At 39.2% G+C, this 17,744-nt stretch overlaps 1 protein-coding gene across 1 annotated transcript in view; it reads right to left on the bottom strand.

Annotated features, from left to right (window-relative positions):
- Cpne8 (copine VIII) overlaps positions 1-17,744 on the bottom strand; it is a 293,419-nt gene that overhangs the window by 88,488 nt on the left and 187,187 nt on the right. The window contains exon 7 of the mRNA XM_013033475.1: positions 13,793-13,869. Coding sequence (XP_012888929.1) covers positions 13,793-13,869 — 77 coding nt within the window. The remainder of the gene's footprint in view (positions 1-13,792; positions 13,870-17,744) is intronic.

The following is a 17,744-nucleotide window of genomic DNA, read 5'->3' as shown; positions in this document are numbered from 1 at the left end:
AAAAAAAAAAAACAACCAGAAACAGAAAGGAAGGAAGGGAAGAAAGGAAGGAAGGAAGGAAAGAAGGAAGGGTATAATATTGCTGTAATTTAGAACAAAATATGGAATATGAAATGCTAGTAGCTCTATGTAAAATGCACTAGATTACCGCAGACAAAGTTGTGGGCTTGTAAAACCAGCATATCCCATAGGATGTTAAAACTCCCTCCTTAAATAAAATATCATTGATTGGCCATTGATTGATTGAAAACAAAGACATTGAAGGAAAAAGAAACTTAATTTTTGTGTATTTTCCTTAGTGATTCAATTCCAAGAGAAAATTGTGTTATTTCCCACAATAAAAACTAAAATGTCCATGCAAGTTGTTTTTCAGAATTAAAGATTCACTCATTGATCTTGCTATGGAATACCTTTTATCTCTAAATTAACAAAAATATCATTTCTATAATTTTTAGTACATTTATTATTATAAGAGGAAAACTATTATGTTCACATTAAAGTGTATCATCTGCTGGATAACTGAAATTGCAACTTGTTTAAAACTTGAAGCACTGTACTCATTAACAAATCCATCTGGCACCCTGTCATTTTCAATGTTATAATTAAATTAAATGTGATCTCATGGTATAGCGGGAATATAAATGTTGACACTAGACAAAAAGCAGCATGATCATTATCATGATTCAGAATTGTGAGGAGTTTAATCAATGATTAAATTCAATTTATAGTCACAGCATCAAAAATTGCTCATAACCTATGAAGACAAATATTCTTTAAATAGACCAACACAATCCTAGCTCTTCTTTTTTATGCTTTTGAATATTTCTTGAGAATTTATTGTGAATACTTAACACATACAGGTCTTATATGCTTAGCTTCTTTTTAAAAATACGTTGTTGTCCTTCAGTAGTTGTACAAAGAAGTTGTCATTCAACAAAGCAGTTTATGAATACAGTGTATCTTGTTCATTGTCACCCCTTTCTAGCTTTTAAACATCATGTACGTGAAAAATGTTTTATTTTTTTTGGGGGGGTCCGGTCGTGGGGCCTGAACTCTGGGCCTGGGCGCTGTCCCTCAGCTCTTCAGCTCAAGGCTAGCGCTCTACCACTTAAGCCACAGCGCCACTTCCAGCTTTTTTCTTTTTGCTTATGTGGTGCTGAGGAATCGAACCCAGGGCCTCGAGCATGCAAGGCAAGCGCTCTACCACTGAGCCACCTTCCCAGCCCCATGGAAAATGTTTTATAAGCTAGATATATTTATCTGTCTTATCACCTATCTACCTATCAATCTATCTACCTATCAAACTATCTACTAATATGTAATCTATCTATAGATCTATCATCTGTCATCTATAACTACTATCTATCATTTGTTTATATGTCTACTTACCTGTCATTTATCTATTATCTACCTATGTTGATCATCTATCCATCTAACATCTCTACCATTCTATCATCTAGCCAGCAATCATCTATCTAGCTTTCTATGTCTAGTCTATTTGTCTATCTACCCACCTACCATCTATCTACAGAAATACTAAAATACTAGGTTGAGATTACTGAAACTGTTCTTTGCAGTTGTAGTAAATTGCATTTGTAGCACATATTTTATCATCTTAAAATCATATTCTACCTGAGATGTAAATGTGAAGTTGTAATGTGCAGAAGAGACATTTAAAATTCGTGTGTGTGTGTGTGTGTGTGTGTGCGCGCGCGCACACACACACGTGCGCATACCAGCATTGGGGCTTGAACCGGACTTGTGCCCTTACTTAGCTTTTTTGCTCCAGGCTGGCAATCCACCACTTGAGCCATACCTTCACTTCGGACATTTTTTGCTGGTTAATTGGCACTGAGGCTCTTGTATTTACCTTTGAACTTCAGATATCATCCTGCTGAATAGCTAGGCTACAGGCATGAGCCACCATCGCCCACCTGGCTAACATTTAAAATTCTTAAGAAGGAACTGGGGATGTCGTTCAGTGGTCAGGTGCTCACTTAGCACAAACACAGCACTGGGTTTGATCCCCAGAAAATATTTAACTGAACAACAGTGAAATACTTAACAACAACAAAAGAAATAGAATATATGCATGTGCCTATTGTTCTGAAATATTTAAGGGAATAAACATTTATTTAATTCTTACTACTTATAAAGCATCAGTCCCTACCATCCACAGCATGTCACCACTTCCTTTAAGTATTTCCACAATTGTTCCATCAAGTAAAGAGTCCCAGTGTGTTAGTCAGTGTCTGGAATGAAGTGTGGAATTTGTTCATGTGCTCAGTGTCAATGCTAAGGACCCACATATCCTGTCCCAGAAGAAAGGAGCCAGGAGTCATGGCTCCTGCCTGTAATCCTAGCTACTCAGGAGACTGACATCAAAGTTAGCCTGGGCAGAAAAGTTAATGAGCTTTAGACTTCCAATGAACTAGTAAGAGCACAGAAGTGGAGCACTGGCTCAAGTATTAGAACACAAGCCTTGTCTGCAAAAACTAAAAGGCAGTGCCCAGGTCTGAGTTCAAGTCCCAGTGTAGGCAGAAAGAGAGAGAGGAGAAAGAGAGAGACAGACAGACAGAGACAGACAGACAGACACAGACAGAAGGAAGGAAGGAAGGAAGGAAGGAAGGAAGGAAGGAAGGAAGGAAGGAAGAGAGGGAGGGAGCGAGGGAGGGAGGGAGGGAGGAAGGAGAAAAAATGGATCCAAAAGAACTTCTGTTGATTCCTTTGCTATTTGTTTTAAGTTTTATTTTTGTTGTCTCTTAATTGGACTTGCTTAAGAAAGATAATGGAGGAAGTGGAGATTTGGCTCCAGTGCTTGGAATGCCAGCCTTGAATGAAAAAGTTAAGCAATAGCTCAGAGCCTTAAATTCAAGTCCTAGTACCAGCTAAGAAACATAGATAGCCAGGAGTCAGTAGCTTAGGCCTGTAATCTTAGCTACTCAGGGGACTGAGATCTGAGGATCTCAGTTTGAAGCCATTCGGAGTAGGAAAGTCCATGAGACTCTTTTCTGCAATTACCCACCAAAAATCCAGCAGTGGAACTGAGGCTCAAGTGTAGAGCACTAGCCTTGAATAAAAAAAAAGCTCAAGGACAACACCCAGCTCCCAAGTTCAAGCACGACGACCTTAATGAAATAATAATAATAATTAGTTAATAAATGAGAATAGTAGATTTGAAGTGGAGATGTGACTCAAGAGGCAGAGCACCAGCTTTGAGTGACAAAGTAAACTAGATCATTAGGTCCTAAGTTTAAGCCCCATTACCAACATAAAAAAAATTATTAAAGAAAGAAAGCAGAGAATTTATACATATAAGCAAGACAACCTAGAATGACAAGAAGGGAAGATGGATGGTTCACAATAATCCTGGGCCAAGCTAACAACCCACTGTCATCCAGAAATGGCATATTTCACTTAAAAACAACTCAATACATCTCCCGCAAATAAATGACTAAAAGCATTCATTGGAACAGAGTTGTTATTTGGAAATGTCAGTTGGCTAAGCAGGCCTTCGTGTTTGCAGTTCTTCATCTAAATTGACTCCATCTGAGAATGTGTTGAGATCCAAGATCTGTTTCCATGATTTTGCAGAGGGCCCAATCCATAATGCTATCACAGCAAGCAGTGGGTTACATAAATTATTGAGATTTCTCATTTACTAGAATTTCTCACTGCACTGTGAGTCTACCTTTACCTAAAATATCATAAGCTAAGTTTTCACATAGCTCTGTGTGTGTGTGTGTGTATGTGTGAGTGTGTGTCCTGCCAGTCCTGGGACTTGAACTCAAGACCTGAGTGCTCTCCCTTAGCTTTTTCGCCCAAGCGTAGCACTCTACCCCTAGAGCCACAGCTCCATTTCCAGCTTTCTTGTTGGTTAAGGGTCTCATGAACTTTCCTGTCCGATCTGGCTTTGAACTGCAATCCTCAGATCTCAACCTCCTCAGTAGCTAGGATTACAGGTGGGAGCCACCAGTGCCTGGCCATATAAGCTATCAAAATAGATAATAAATAAAAAATATGTTTCTAACATTCCTTCCCTGAATTTAAATCCTATACTCGTCAAATTCTGTCCTTCCTGAGAGGAGACAAAGAAGCAGTGGAGAGGACATTTATTTCCCTGGAAGTCTTTCTCCCTTTCCAATCTTCCAGGGATGACGATGTGAGCTAATCAGGTAGGAACCATGACCAAAAACCAGAAGATGTGTACCACTAAAGATGGAGGACACCATTTTGTGGGCCAGGTTAAGGAAATGCAGAGAAAGGATGGAAGATCTCATGAAGCCTGGATGTCACCACACTGTGAATTTCAAACATTAGTTTTCCCAGTAAGGAGAAAAACACTGTTGTAATATTTCCAAAACTAGATATGGATTTATTTACTTATTTATTTATTTTGTTGGTTGTGGGGCCTGAACTCTGGGCCTGGGCACTGTCCCTCAGCAGTTCAGCTCAAGGCTAGTGCTCTACCACTTGAGCCACAGCACCACTTCTGGCTTTTTCTGCTTATGTCGTGCTGAAGAATCGAACCCAGGGCCTCATGCATGCAAGGCATGCGCTCTACCATTGAGCCACCTTCCCAGCCCCTAGATTTATTTTTACATTCCCATCCTCTTCCTATAGTCAAACCATAGTGGCTCTTTGTTGGTAAACGGGACTGTGCTTGAGGAAGAAAAGTATGAGTCATAGCAATAGAAATGACCTGGCCAGGGGCTGGGAACATGGCTCAGTGGTAGAGGGCTTGCCTAGCATGCATGAAGCCCTGGGTTCCATTCCTCAGTACCATATAAGCAGAAAAAGCCAGTCGTGGCACTGTAGCTCAAGAGTGCTAGCCTTGAGCAAAAAGAAGCTCAGGGACAATGCCCAGGCCCTGAGTTCAAGCCCCAGGACTGACAAAAAAAAAAGAAAGAAAGAAAAAAGAAAAGAAAAGAAAAGAGAAAAGAATTCACCTGGCTAGGAAGCAGTACTCAGAATCCAGACATATTCTTGATTTTTGAAAGCTGCTCAGAATCCAGACATATTCTTCATTTTCAGTAACTATCTCTCATCTCTCATCTATATATCCAACTATCTATCTATCTCCATCTATTTGATATATCATCTATCACCTACTATCTATCATCTATTTCTATCATCCATTATCATCTATTTTTCTTTCTTTTTTATTTTATTTTTTATTGTGAAAATACTGTACAGAGGAGTTACAATTGCATGGGCAAGATAATGAATACATTTCTTATCAAGCATTGTAGCCTCCTCCTTTGTTTCCCCTTCCCATCCTCCCTCCGCCCCCCCCAAGCAATCCTCCCCGCCCGCCCCCACCAAAGTTGTAAAGTTCATTTTCGACATAACGACTTGTACATCTCATTGTTGCAATGGGTCCACCTATTGTCTATCATGTATTTATACCATCTATCATGTATTTATCTATCATCCATCATCTATTACCTATCATCTATTAATCTATTATCTATCATCTACCTGTCATCATTTATCTATCATTTGTCACCTGTTTTTCTATCATTTATTATCTATCATCTATCTACCTCTCTATCTACTATCATTTATCAACCATCTACTATCTATCTATCTATCTATCTATCTTTCTATCTATCTATCTATCTATCTACCTATCCATCCATCATCTGTCTACCTATTTAATTTTGAACAAGTCTTGCTCTGTAGATCAGGTTGGCCTCAAAATTGTCTCATTCCTCCTTGCTCTGCCTCTCATATGCTGGTATATACCACCTTACTGGTTAATAAACAATTTTATTTGACCAAATTTAAAATTATGGACTTCTCTGAAGTCTCTAATGGATATATTCACTTGCTGAAGGTAGAATACTGGAGTGTTTAAGGACAAAGTTTCAGAAATCAAAGAATGTGTTTCTGTGTCCTTCTTTCTCCAGAATCCCTGTCTCAGTTACTTTCTATCATCAACAGGGATTGTAAGGATTCCTACCTGGCTCACAATGGTGCTAGGATGGATAAAGAAATGCATGTTTGGTGGGGCACTGGGGTCTCAGACCTGTAATTCTAACTACTCAGGAGGCTGAGATCTGAGAATCTCAGTTTGGAACCATCCTGGGCAGAAAAGTCCATGAGACTCTTGTCTCCAATTAACCAGCAAAGAGTTGGAAGTGGAGTTGTGGTTCAAGTGGTAGAGTGCTTGCCTGGAGGGAAAAAAGCTCAGCAAGAATGCCTAGGCACTAAGTTCAAACCCCATGACTGGCACAAAATTTTTTAAATAAAGAATAGGTAAGTCTTGAGAAATTCATCTGCTGTTAAAATGAGGAGTTTTTATTCAATCCACAAAGGCAATTATTACTAATTTAGAACCCAAGCTCCATAGAGGACACTTTTCCATTTATTTTCTTACCTCTGGTTATTTACATCAGGTTTTCAAACCTAGTGAGGTAAAGAAAATGCAAGAAAAACACCTTGCGCATGTCTACCAGTTGGATGAACATGGGATAAAATGATCCAGTGAGGGCTCCAGCTTATTGACCAATTGTGGCAAACCCCGAAATCTTCCTCAACCCAGTTTATTAATCTATTCAAGTAAAATTAATCTTAAGAATGTGTGTGTGTGTGTGTATGTGTGTGTGTGTGTGTGTGTATGTGTGTGTGTGTGTGTATTAGAGCTTGATCTTGGCACTTCATACTCTCCCTTAGCTTTGTCACTCAAGACTGTGCTCTTATCACTTGAACCAAAGCTCCACTTCTGGTGGAGAGAAGAATCTTTAGGATATGTTTGCCCCAGTTGGCTTGCAACCAGGATCCTCAGACCTCAGCCTCCTGAGTAGCTAGGATTATAGGCATGAGACACCAGTATCACCTGGCTTTTAGAACTTTTCTTTTTTATTTATTTTTTAAGTTTAAATATCAATAGCTTATTTTCCAAGCTCCATGGTGCTTCATGGTCAAGTTCTGGGGGCAATTTGTGTTCCTAGTTTCTATGTTGAGGAACTTCAATATCAATATCAAAGATTTGATCAACCACATTGTTTTGTTTTACTTAAAAGATTAACCACATTCTTATCTATCTATCTATCTATATATATCTATATATATATATATACTTTCTCATTTTTTGGAATATGAACAAACTGAAAATTTTCCTAGTCTTTAAATATTTTGAATCTGCCCATTTGTCTTCTTTCTAATCCAAACCACTGTCTTTTTGTTAAACCGGCATAGCTGTCATCCAAACCGGAAAATGGTGAGGCATGTGAGATAGCTCAAGCCCACAATCCCAGCTACTCTTGGAGGTTGGCATTAGGACTGCCATCTGAGGCCAGAAGAAAGTTCACAAGATTGAATTTCGACAGAAAAAGCTAGGTATAGCGGTCTATGTGTTTTGTCTCAGCTATAACATGTTCCATAAATAGGAGGATCAAAGCATAACTAAGAGGATTTGCCAGGCAAGGCTGGGAAAAAATGTGAGAACCTATCCCCAAAACAAAAAACAAAAATAAAAGCCTGGCTTACAAGACAGAGAGAAAAACGTAAATTTTCCTATCACATTTATGAAAAATTTCAAAATACTAAGAGTGGCTGATATAACCTAGTCTAAAGTAATACTCTAATTTTCAAAGAACATATATAATTATACTTATTTCAGTGATAACTCATTTAATAAATAATAAGTGGGATGTTTATTGAAGTCAGAAAAGACTCCAAATTTTCACAAGTCCTACTTAGTCTCTAATAGTTTCTAGCTCTTAATTGGTTTTAAATAAATATTTGTTAAATAAATTATTATAATCTTAAAATTCAACAAAAAACCATCTCTAAGACCTACACAAAACTCAGATTGAGTAAGAAGTAAATAAACTCAGTCAGTAAAGGATTTGCTCGATATCCTAATCATTGACATAAAATGATTTTTTTGTTTTCTCTTTCTTCTTTCCTTTCTTTTCATTCTCTTATTTGTAGTACTGGAATTTGATCTCAGAGCTTTATGTTTGCTCATAGCTGGAGCTCTACCAGTTGAACCATGCCTATAACCCCACTTTTTGTTGAGTATGTGGAGATGGAGTTTCTCAGACTTTTCTACCTGAGCAGGTATTGAATTGCAATCCTCTATCACATAGCACCTTGAGGATGGCAGGAGTAAGCCATTGGCCCAGCTTGTTTTTTGTTTTTTCATAGAAATGATAGACTAATCAATGTGGGAACTGTTTAATGATACAGCTAAAAGTTATTTTGAGAAAAATGCATTCATTCACCCTCATCTCCCTAGTAACGGGCCACATCCTTTATAAGCCTTCCCATCCAAAAAGTTCTCCATTTGTATGAAGTTGCAGGATTTCTGAGAGAAACATGAAATTTGCAGGTACAAACAACCAGCTTGTTTAGAATCAACAATTACATTTCTGAAGATTTTCTAGGGCATAAAGTTAGACAAAAAGATTACTATAACCTGAGCTCCAGTTAACACCTCAGTATCAGGAGGAAGAAGAGGAAGGAGGAGGAAGAAGAAGAGGAGGAGAAGGAAGAGGAGGAGGAGGAGAAGGAAAAGGAGGAGCAAAAAGAAGAAGGTGGAGGAAAAAGAAGGTAGAGGAAAAAGAAGAAGGTGGAGGAGGAGGAATAAACTATCATTATATGTAAAGTTCATAAACTTATGCAAGATAAATAAGGAAATACATTAAAATTCTCCATCTCTTGACTTTTAAGGATTATGCAATTCTTCAGATAGGCTCTCCCAGAGGCAGATTGTCTCTAGATTGATTAAGCACCCAACATCTCTCTGAAATGCAATCAGTGGTTTAATTTTTCATGAGATGAATCATAGGAATATTGTTAATATGTACATATGTCTGTGGGATCCTTGCAAATGATACAATATAAATAATGATTAAGTGATTGACTTTGAGGTTATTTTTGCAATTACAGAAAAACACTCCAGAAATTCTGGACATTACCAACAAAGTAATAAAGCCATCTTATAAAACACAAATTAAGGAAAGATAATCAAACCCAATTTTCCCAATTCAGTTGTTTAGCCTCATACTAAGAATAGAAATAAGCAATTTTATTTTTGTGTTTGTGTCAGTCCTGGGTCTTAAACTCAATATCCAGCAACTGTCCCTAAGTGCTCAAGGCTAACACTCAACCACTTGAACTATAGCTCTGGTTCCAGTTTTGGGTTGTTTTTGTTTTTGCTTTGGTAGTTAATTGGAGATTAAGAGTCTCAGAGACTTTTCTGTCCAAGCTAGCTTTGAACTGAGATCCTCAGATCTCAGCCTCCTAAGTAGCTAGGATTACAGGTGCTAGCCACCTGTGCCCAGCTGAAAAAAATTAATATTCACATTTGCATAACACTTAGTTTATATAAATTATATAATGAAATTTGATTTAACATTTTCCTTTCCCTTAGTTTGCAAAATTCCTAGCTTAAAAAGAAAAAGAGGATAGAAGGAAAGGAAGGAAAGAAAAGGAAAGATGCTAGGGAAGGAGACAGAAAGGGAAAGAGGGAGACAAAGAAGGGAAGGGAACAAGGAAGTGGAAGGAGAAGGGAAAGAGAAGGAGAGGCAGAGAGAGGAAGGAAGGGAAGAAGGGAGGGAAGGAGTAAGGGGAAGGAGAAAAGAGGAAGGGAGGATGTAAGGAGGGAAAGAGGGAAAAGGAAAAGGAAAGGGAAGAAAGGAAAAGATTATTAGGTAACTTGATTTAAGAGGTCTTTTCCTAAAATGATAGTAGCTATTGTAAAGAAAAATAGCAGACATTATTTAAGTATTTTATTAAGCTCCAGTGTTCTCCATGACAAATATATTATAGAAAGTATTGTTATTTCTCACAACTCTCTGAAAAGTGTATTTTCATCAAGGCACTTCAAGGGACAAAAGTCAAGCCAAGGAACTGAAAATAAATTTGCCCAAATGGCCAACCCAACAAATTGTGTCATCCAGGTCTGCTACGACAATACAGATATCAGATCCCATACTGGGTTAGTAAAAGCATCTTCCATTGTAGCCAAATATTCTACCCACAAAAGTAAACTAGAGCATATAAAAATTCCAATCAAAACCAAGCACTGGTGAGTTCTTGCTACTCAAGAGGCTGAGATCTGAGTTCAAAGTCAGCCAGGCAGATAAATAAGAGAGACTCTTAACTCTAATTAACCTGCCAAAAGCTGAAATGGAGGTGTGGCTCAAGTGGTAGAATGCCAGTTTTGAGCAGAAAAAGGTAATCTACTTCGCAGGGAAGTTAATAATTAAGTAAAGAGGACAAGAAGGAGCAAAATGTTGTATAATCAGGACATGCCATAAGCCTGATGCCATTGTCTCACGCCTGTAATCCTAGCTACTCAGGAGGCTGAGATCTGAGAGTTCCTGCTTGAAGCCAGCCAGGCAGAAAAGTCTGTGAGATGCACAACTCCAATTAACCAAAGAGCCAAAAGTGGAGCTGTCACTCAAGTGGTAGAGCACCAACCTTGACTGAAAAACCCAAGGGTTCAAGCCTCAGTCCTAGTTTAAAAAAAAAAATAAGATAAAGATATGACATTTTTAAATTGTTTTTATGTTTCTCATCTACAAAACTTAAGCATCTCCTAGCTCTCTTCCTCCTCCTCTCCCTCTCTCCCATTGTATCTGCCTATGTTTTCACAGAGTTTTCAGGATGAGACCTCATTGAGTTAGGACTTTGAAACAACAGCTAAAGGTTCCAGCCTCAAGCCCCTGAGAGCCCCATTTCTCTTCTACTCTTCCACTCTCTCTTCATACTCTCTTCCCACATGTCTCTAGTTGAACTTCCACAGTGACTGACCCCACTGCTCTGTCACCACCGGAGCTCAGCTCAGCTGTCCAGCAGACAGCTCTAATGGTCCGATGCCTGCTGCTGTCTCTGAGTCCCTGCCCCTGTGTTCTGCACTGATGGAATGTGGTCCCTGCCTTTATCCCCACAGCCCCATGGGCCAATCACCCAGCATCCTTGCCCTCCTAGGTAGCCCCTGGCCTTTTCCCTCCTCCATTCCCTTTAGCCAAAAACAGTTGTGAGCTCGATCATTCCTGAAGCTCCTGCTCCTCCCCAGAATAATAATTTACTTCATGATTCTACATCTTGGGACACAGGCCTAGGACTCCAAGAACATGAGAAATGACTTCCCTCTCAGAGAACAGGAGGGTAATCTTCCCTTAAACTATATTTGAGAAGGCTTCGCTGAATCCACTCACAAAATCCCTGAAGATACATGAAGACTCTGACAGCAGCATAGAGAAAATTGGATACAATCTCCCAGCAAGAGAAAACACACTGTTGAGTGGGAGCCAAGCTAAATAATACAGGGAGGAACTAAAGGGAGGCGCGATGAGTCACGGAAAGGCACAGACAAATTATGTAGCATACCATTCAATTTTACTAGGGTACAGGGGAGGAAAATCCCCCAATGTGGAGGATGGAAGTAAAATGTGATAAATGTGTTTGCTCCAAACTTAACTCCAACAGAATGGAACTGGTGGGAGTGGTGGATATTTCTGAGCTGCTAATTAAACACTGAACGAAAATGTATTGACGCTCACTTTGAAATCATTTCACTGACATAATTACCAAATATGGAAAGGCAATACTCTTCATTTTTAAAAGACAAATTAGAAAAATTTCCTTTAAATAGAAAAACGTCAACAATAATTGAAGCACAAAAGTAGGAAGGCTTAAGTTTCAATTCAAGTTCTGATTCTTTAATAAGAAACTTTATACCAACTGTAGCTAAGTCGCCAGAGGCTTGATTAATAATAAATAATTTTGAACCAAGAGCTGGTAGCCTGTAATCCTAGCTACTCAGGAGGCTGAGATTTGTGGATCATGATTCGAAGCTAGCCTGGGCAAGAATGTCTGTGAGATTTTTTTTTTTTTTGGGTCCGGTCATGGGGCCTGAACTTTGGGCCTGGGCGCTGTCCCTCAGCTCTTCAACTCAAGGCTAGCGCTCTACCACTTGAGCCACAGCGCCACTTCCGGCTTTTTTCTTTTTGCTTATGTGGTGCTGAGGAATCGAACCCAGAGCCTCGAGCATGCAAGGCAAGCGCTCTACCACTGAGCCACCTTCCCAGCCCCTGTCTGTGAGATTTTTAACTCCAATTCAGTACTGAAAAGCCTGAAGTGGAGCTGTGCCTCAAGTCATAGAGACTTAGCCTTAAGAAAGCAGAAAAAGAAAAACCCCAGGCCCTGAGTTAAAGCCCCAGGACATGCACCAAAAATAATTAAATAATAATACTAATAAGTAATATTGAATTCTAGTTTGTCTCCAAATATTTTGTCATGGATTTAAAAAGATTGTCTTTACAGAAACGTGATCACAAAGAGTTGCAATTAGGAAGCAGGAAAGAAAGTGTTCTGAATAAATTATCAGGAAATAAGTTCAAGGAGGCCATTTAAAGGAAGAACACGGGAATATTTTGAATAATTTAGAATATAAATGGGAAGCTAATTGAAAAATAAATCTCTAATGGAAAACAAATTAGTAAATAAGAGCTAAATTTCTTGGCTAATGGTATGGAAGAAAGCTAGCATTTGTGACACAGTAAGTTTTTTAAAAATTTAAGATGAGTCCACCTCCTTAATTGAATGTAGGGGAAGGAGGAATCTGTGTGATCATGCATAAAAAACTCACTGCTTTTTCACACAAGACTGGTTTTCTACTACTTGAGCCATATCTCAATTCCCACTGTTTGCTGATTAATTGGAGACAAGAGTCTCATGGATTTTCCTGCCTGGGCTGGTTATGAACCTGGATCCTCAGATCTCAGCCTCCTAAGTAGGCAGGATTACAGGCACATACACATTGTTACAAAATCTCACAATACCTTCATTGAATTCAATTTGCCCTTTAGATGAAACACCACATATATTTGCCACATGCATCATATAAATGTGTTTCCAGGAGTTGGGTAATTATCTTACTCCATCATCAGGAAGAACTAAGAGAAAAACAACATCATCCTATATTTTTGAATCATGTAAAACAATCCTGACTCAGACCCAGCAAATCTCAGCATTTGCCTATTCTTCTGATCATTGGCCAAAGTCTCTCACCTTTTAGTATAAATTAGCATTTGTAAGTCTTGTTTAGTGGGACTTTGGATCTAGCTGCACAGGAAGAAAAACCTACCCTATGTCCTAATTACCCTACAACACAATAAGTGAGAATTTTTTTAATCTGCTTCAAAAATAATATAGATAGGAATTTCCTCTGGGGGGAAGTATTTGTAATTTAACAGCTTTCTGAAAATTAAATTAGAAAAATAACTTTCTAAAACTAAACTGGTGGCTGACACCTGAATCCTAGCTACTCAAAAGGTTGAAAGCCCACGATCTCAATTCGAACCAGTATGGTGGGAAAGTCCATGAGATTTTTATCTCCAACAAACTGCTCAGAAAAGGCCAGTAGTGGAGTTGTGGCTCAAGTGGTAAAGCGCCAGGAACCTTGAGCAAAAGAAAAAATAGTAAAGGGCAGTAGCCAGGTTCTAAATTCCACTCAGTACTAGCATGAGTGCATGCATACATACACACATACACACACACATATTGAATCTAGTCAATCAAAAAGAAATACAATCAAAAAGAAAATAACACATTTGCTTGTTTAAATTGGATCAGTCTGAACAGCTGAAATATGCATTATCCTTTACAAATATGTCAAAAATGAATTATTGAAAAGAAAAAAAAATCTCAAACAAGATTTCAAAACCCACAATCGTTCTGCAAACCAAATCTTTACAAATTCCAAACTACCAAAATAGAAACTGAACACTTGACATTTCATTGTCTGAATTTTAAAAAAATCAATACTTACACTATTGGCTTCTCCAAGCGGCTTCCTTGGGACCCAACAATCTCCCCCAGTGTGCAAAACACTTGTCCCAGGAAGTCCTAAAATACACAAGAGAATACAATTGCATAAATTCCCAAAAGAACTTTTGGGTTTTGTTGGGGGGGAGGCTTTTTTTTTGTCAGTCAGGGGCTTGAACTCAGGGCCTGAGCACTGTCCCTGAGCTTTTTTGCTCAAGGCAAGCACTCTATCACTTTGAGCCACAGCTCCACTTCTAGTTTTCTGGGGTTAATTGGAGATAAGAGTCTCACACACTTTACTGCCCCACCTGGTTTTGAATCACAATTCTCAGATACCAGCCTCTACTATGGCGAAGATTACAAGCATGATCTACACTACCTGGTTCCAAACAATCTTGACAGTAAAAACTCTGCCCATCCTATTTGCATTGTTTTCCTGGTTGAAATATTGAATTGCTAAGGTTTAATAATAGATGAAGTAAATCCAATATGCACTGATTTACCATGTGAATATCCTTTGTCTGGCACTTTAAGCTCATTTATTTACTGTCAGTACTAGAGCTTGGAGTCAGGGCCTTGAAACTGTTGCTTAAGTTTTTATGCTCAAGGCTAGCACTCTATGGCTTGAGCCACTCCACTTCTGACTTTGTTGGTGGTTAATTGAAGATAAAAGTCTCAGACTTTCTTGCCTGGGCTGGCTTCAACCAGTGATCCTCAGATCTCATCCTCCTGAGATTACAGGCAAGAGACACTGGTGCCCAGCCCTTATTTTGAAATGTGCTGTAACATATTCCATAAGAATGGGAATAATCCAGATAAATGTTAAATGAGTTCATATCCTGAATGAACCACAGTCCTATCCCCATGCCACAGAACCTGGATCCACAAAGTGACCACAGTAATGTCTGCTTCTTAACTTGTTGTAAACATTAAAGCTAAAAGATGCTTATAACATATGAAAATACAGAGAGCAGATGCTTAGAGTTTAAATACATAATAATAAATGTCTCCAACATCCTCCTCCTCCTCAAGGTTAAAAAAAAAGTATTAATAACCAGGTACCTATGGCTCGTATCTGTAATCCTAACTACCCAGGAGGCTGAGATCTGAGGTTGAAGTTCAAAGTTAGCCTGGGTAGGAAAATTCATGATAATGGTATCTCCAAGTAATGTCCACCAAAAAGCCAGAAGTGGAGCTATGGCTCAAGTGGCAGAGTGCTAGACTTGAGCAAAAAAGCTCAGGGACAGTGCCCAGGTCCTGAGTTCAAGCCCCAGTTCTCTCTCTCTCTCTCTCTCTCTCTCTCTCTCTCTCTCTCTCTCTCTCTCTTTCTCTCTCTCTCTCCCTCTTTCTCTCTCTTTCTCTCTCTCTCACAGACACACATACACACACACACACAAAATTCCAGTGTAGATAATTTTTAGACAACTTTCCTGCTTCATAAATGAACCTCTGAAAATTTGATTTCCATAATTAATAGATAACTTAGATTGGAGGACATGTAATACTTTTTATTAATAGTTCAGTTTTAATATGCCATGGTAAGTGGGTGCAATCAACTGCTCAGGACTGAAACATTCTATTTCTTTGTAAGATAGAAACATAACTTGTTTTTTTCATACACTGGTTCTACCTATTTTTGTAGTCATTTGACTAATTTTTAGCATTTTTCAGGCCAAGGTAATCAAAACAAGAGAAAATAAAGTAATAAAATGTATTGCCTTGCAATATTTTAACCAATGTTGTAAAAAAAAAAAACTGGTGAGGAAATGAAAACTCATATTACCTGTGAACATTTTATAACTTGCATTATAAAGTGCTAATGCTATTATATACTCCTATTTCCTTGCTGATGCTCCCTGCTGATGGCTCAGGCTTCCTCTCTATTTATTTAATTCCTATAAATCACGTCAACTATAAGGATGGAGGTGGGGGTTTAGTTAACTTATGCACTACATGCTCCAGGACAAGTTGTGGGGTTTTTTTTTGTTTGGGGGTTTTTCTTTTTGATTGGTCATGGGGCTTGAATTCAGGGCCTGAGTGCTGACCCTGAGCTTTATTTGCAAAAGGCTAGTGCTCTACCACTTGAGCCACAATGCCACTTCCAGTTTTGGAGTGGTTAGTTGGAGGTAAGTGTCTCACGTAGACTTTTATGACCAGGTTGGCTTTGAACCATGATCTTCAGACCTCAGCTTCCTGAGTGGCTAGATTAGAGGCGTGAGCCACCAGCGCCCAGCGAGGACACATACTTTTGATAATCAAACATGATACTTCTTTTATTCTTTGTGTGTTGATAATGGAGCTTCAGTTCAAGGCTTTGTGTTCTCATTTGGCTTTTTCACTCAAAGCTATCACACTCACGGTTGAGCTAAGCCTCCACTTGTGGCTTTTTGCTGGTTCATTAGACAACAGAATCTCTCAGATTTATCTGCCCAGGCTGGCTTCGAACCTTGACCCTCAGATCTTGGCCTCTAGGATTATAGGCATGAGCCAGGGGCACTCAGCGACACATGGAACTACTTATTTTTTTAATGATTTTAACCACATCTCTAACAAATACACCATCCCTAAGACAAGAATGTATCCAGATGCTCCCAGAAAAGTAAGAAGACAAGGCGTTAGTGCTGAGGAAGCCAGGCAAAGGGTACCAGAGGGGAGGTCACCATGGCAAGCAGAGACTGTGATCCCCATCTTCCATGGAGGAACACCACTGTGGGGCTTGAATTGGAAGTGCTTTTAAGATGACAGCCTTTATTCTTTTTATGGTTTTGATTTTGTGCTTGAACTCACTGTCCCGTAGCTTTTTCACTCAAGACTGACACTCTTACCACTTGAACCACAGCTCACTTCCAGCTTTTTGCTGGTTAATTGGAAATAGGAGTTTCATAAACTTTACTGCCCCGGCTGGCTTTGAACCGTGAACCCCAAATCTCAGCATCTTGAGTAGCTAGGATGAGAGGTGTGAGCCACCAATGGTCTGTTTACATGACAATCTTAACTACGCTTCTTCCATCAAATTTCTAAAGGTGACAGTCTCATTATTTTCCCCTTTTGCCCCTTTTCTGGAGTCCTAATTCCATGGCCCAACAGTTGGGTTTCCAAATCTCTATGGTTATCTAATAACCGCTGCCTAAGTAGTGTCTCCATGCGGATACTCCAGAGAGCAGAGCACGAGTCTGGCTTATCCCTGAGCCTCCCACTGCTCCGTCCATCTTCAGCTCTGCCTCAAATCTCTTCCCAATGGACTTGGTTGCACAAACTGCATCTCCATTAACTGAGCTGTTTTCACCAGTCACTGAGCATTTGTTTAATTTCTCTTCCATTCACATCTGACTGCAAGTTCATCAGATCAGAAAAAAATAAATTCCCATCCTGAGTACTTTATCATGTTCATGGCTTTGAACCTGACTGATGGTCCCTTAGGGAAGTTTCCAGAGACTCTCCAACCACCTACCTTACCTAAGTAGCCACACTTTGTATCGTCTGTCGATACTGGGGTTTGCACTAGGGGCCTTGCACTTACAATCCAAAGTGAGGCAAGTAATCTACCACTGGAGTCAAGACTCCAGATATTTGTGCTTTTTGACATTATTTTTCAGACACATTACCCTTTGGGGCTTGTTCTGGCCCAGGATCTCAGGATCCACCTGCTTATACCTTCTTTCTAGTTGAGAAGGAAGTGCTTGTCACCACACCCAACACCTTGGTTAAGGTCTCACTAACTTTTTCCCAGGCTAGATTCAAACTGTGATCCTCCCAATCTCTGTCTTCTGACTAGCTAGAATTACAGGCATAAGCTATCTCATCTGGCACTGTCACACGACCTACCCGCATAAATCAATTCATTTCACTTGCCATGTAGAATTCATCAAGAAAAACCCAAAAGTTGTGTTGTGCTTTGTTTTGTTTTGAAGCCACAGACTACAAATCACTAGATCACCTGATTCATTTGTAGCCTT

This window comes from Dipodomys ordii, unplaced genomic scaffold (genome assembly GCF_000151885.1).
Source record: "Dipodomys ordii isolate 6190 unplaced genomic scaffold, Dord_2.0 Scaffold170, whole genome shotgun sequence".
Classification (NCBI taxonomy): domain Eukaryota; kingdom Metazoa; phylum Chordata; class Mammalia; order Rodentia; family Heteromyidae; genus Dipodomys; species Dipodomys ordii.
The sequence above is the reverse complement of the archived record's forward strand: the minus strand, read 5'-3'. Positions and strand labels throughout refer to the sequence as shown.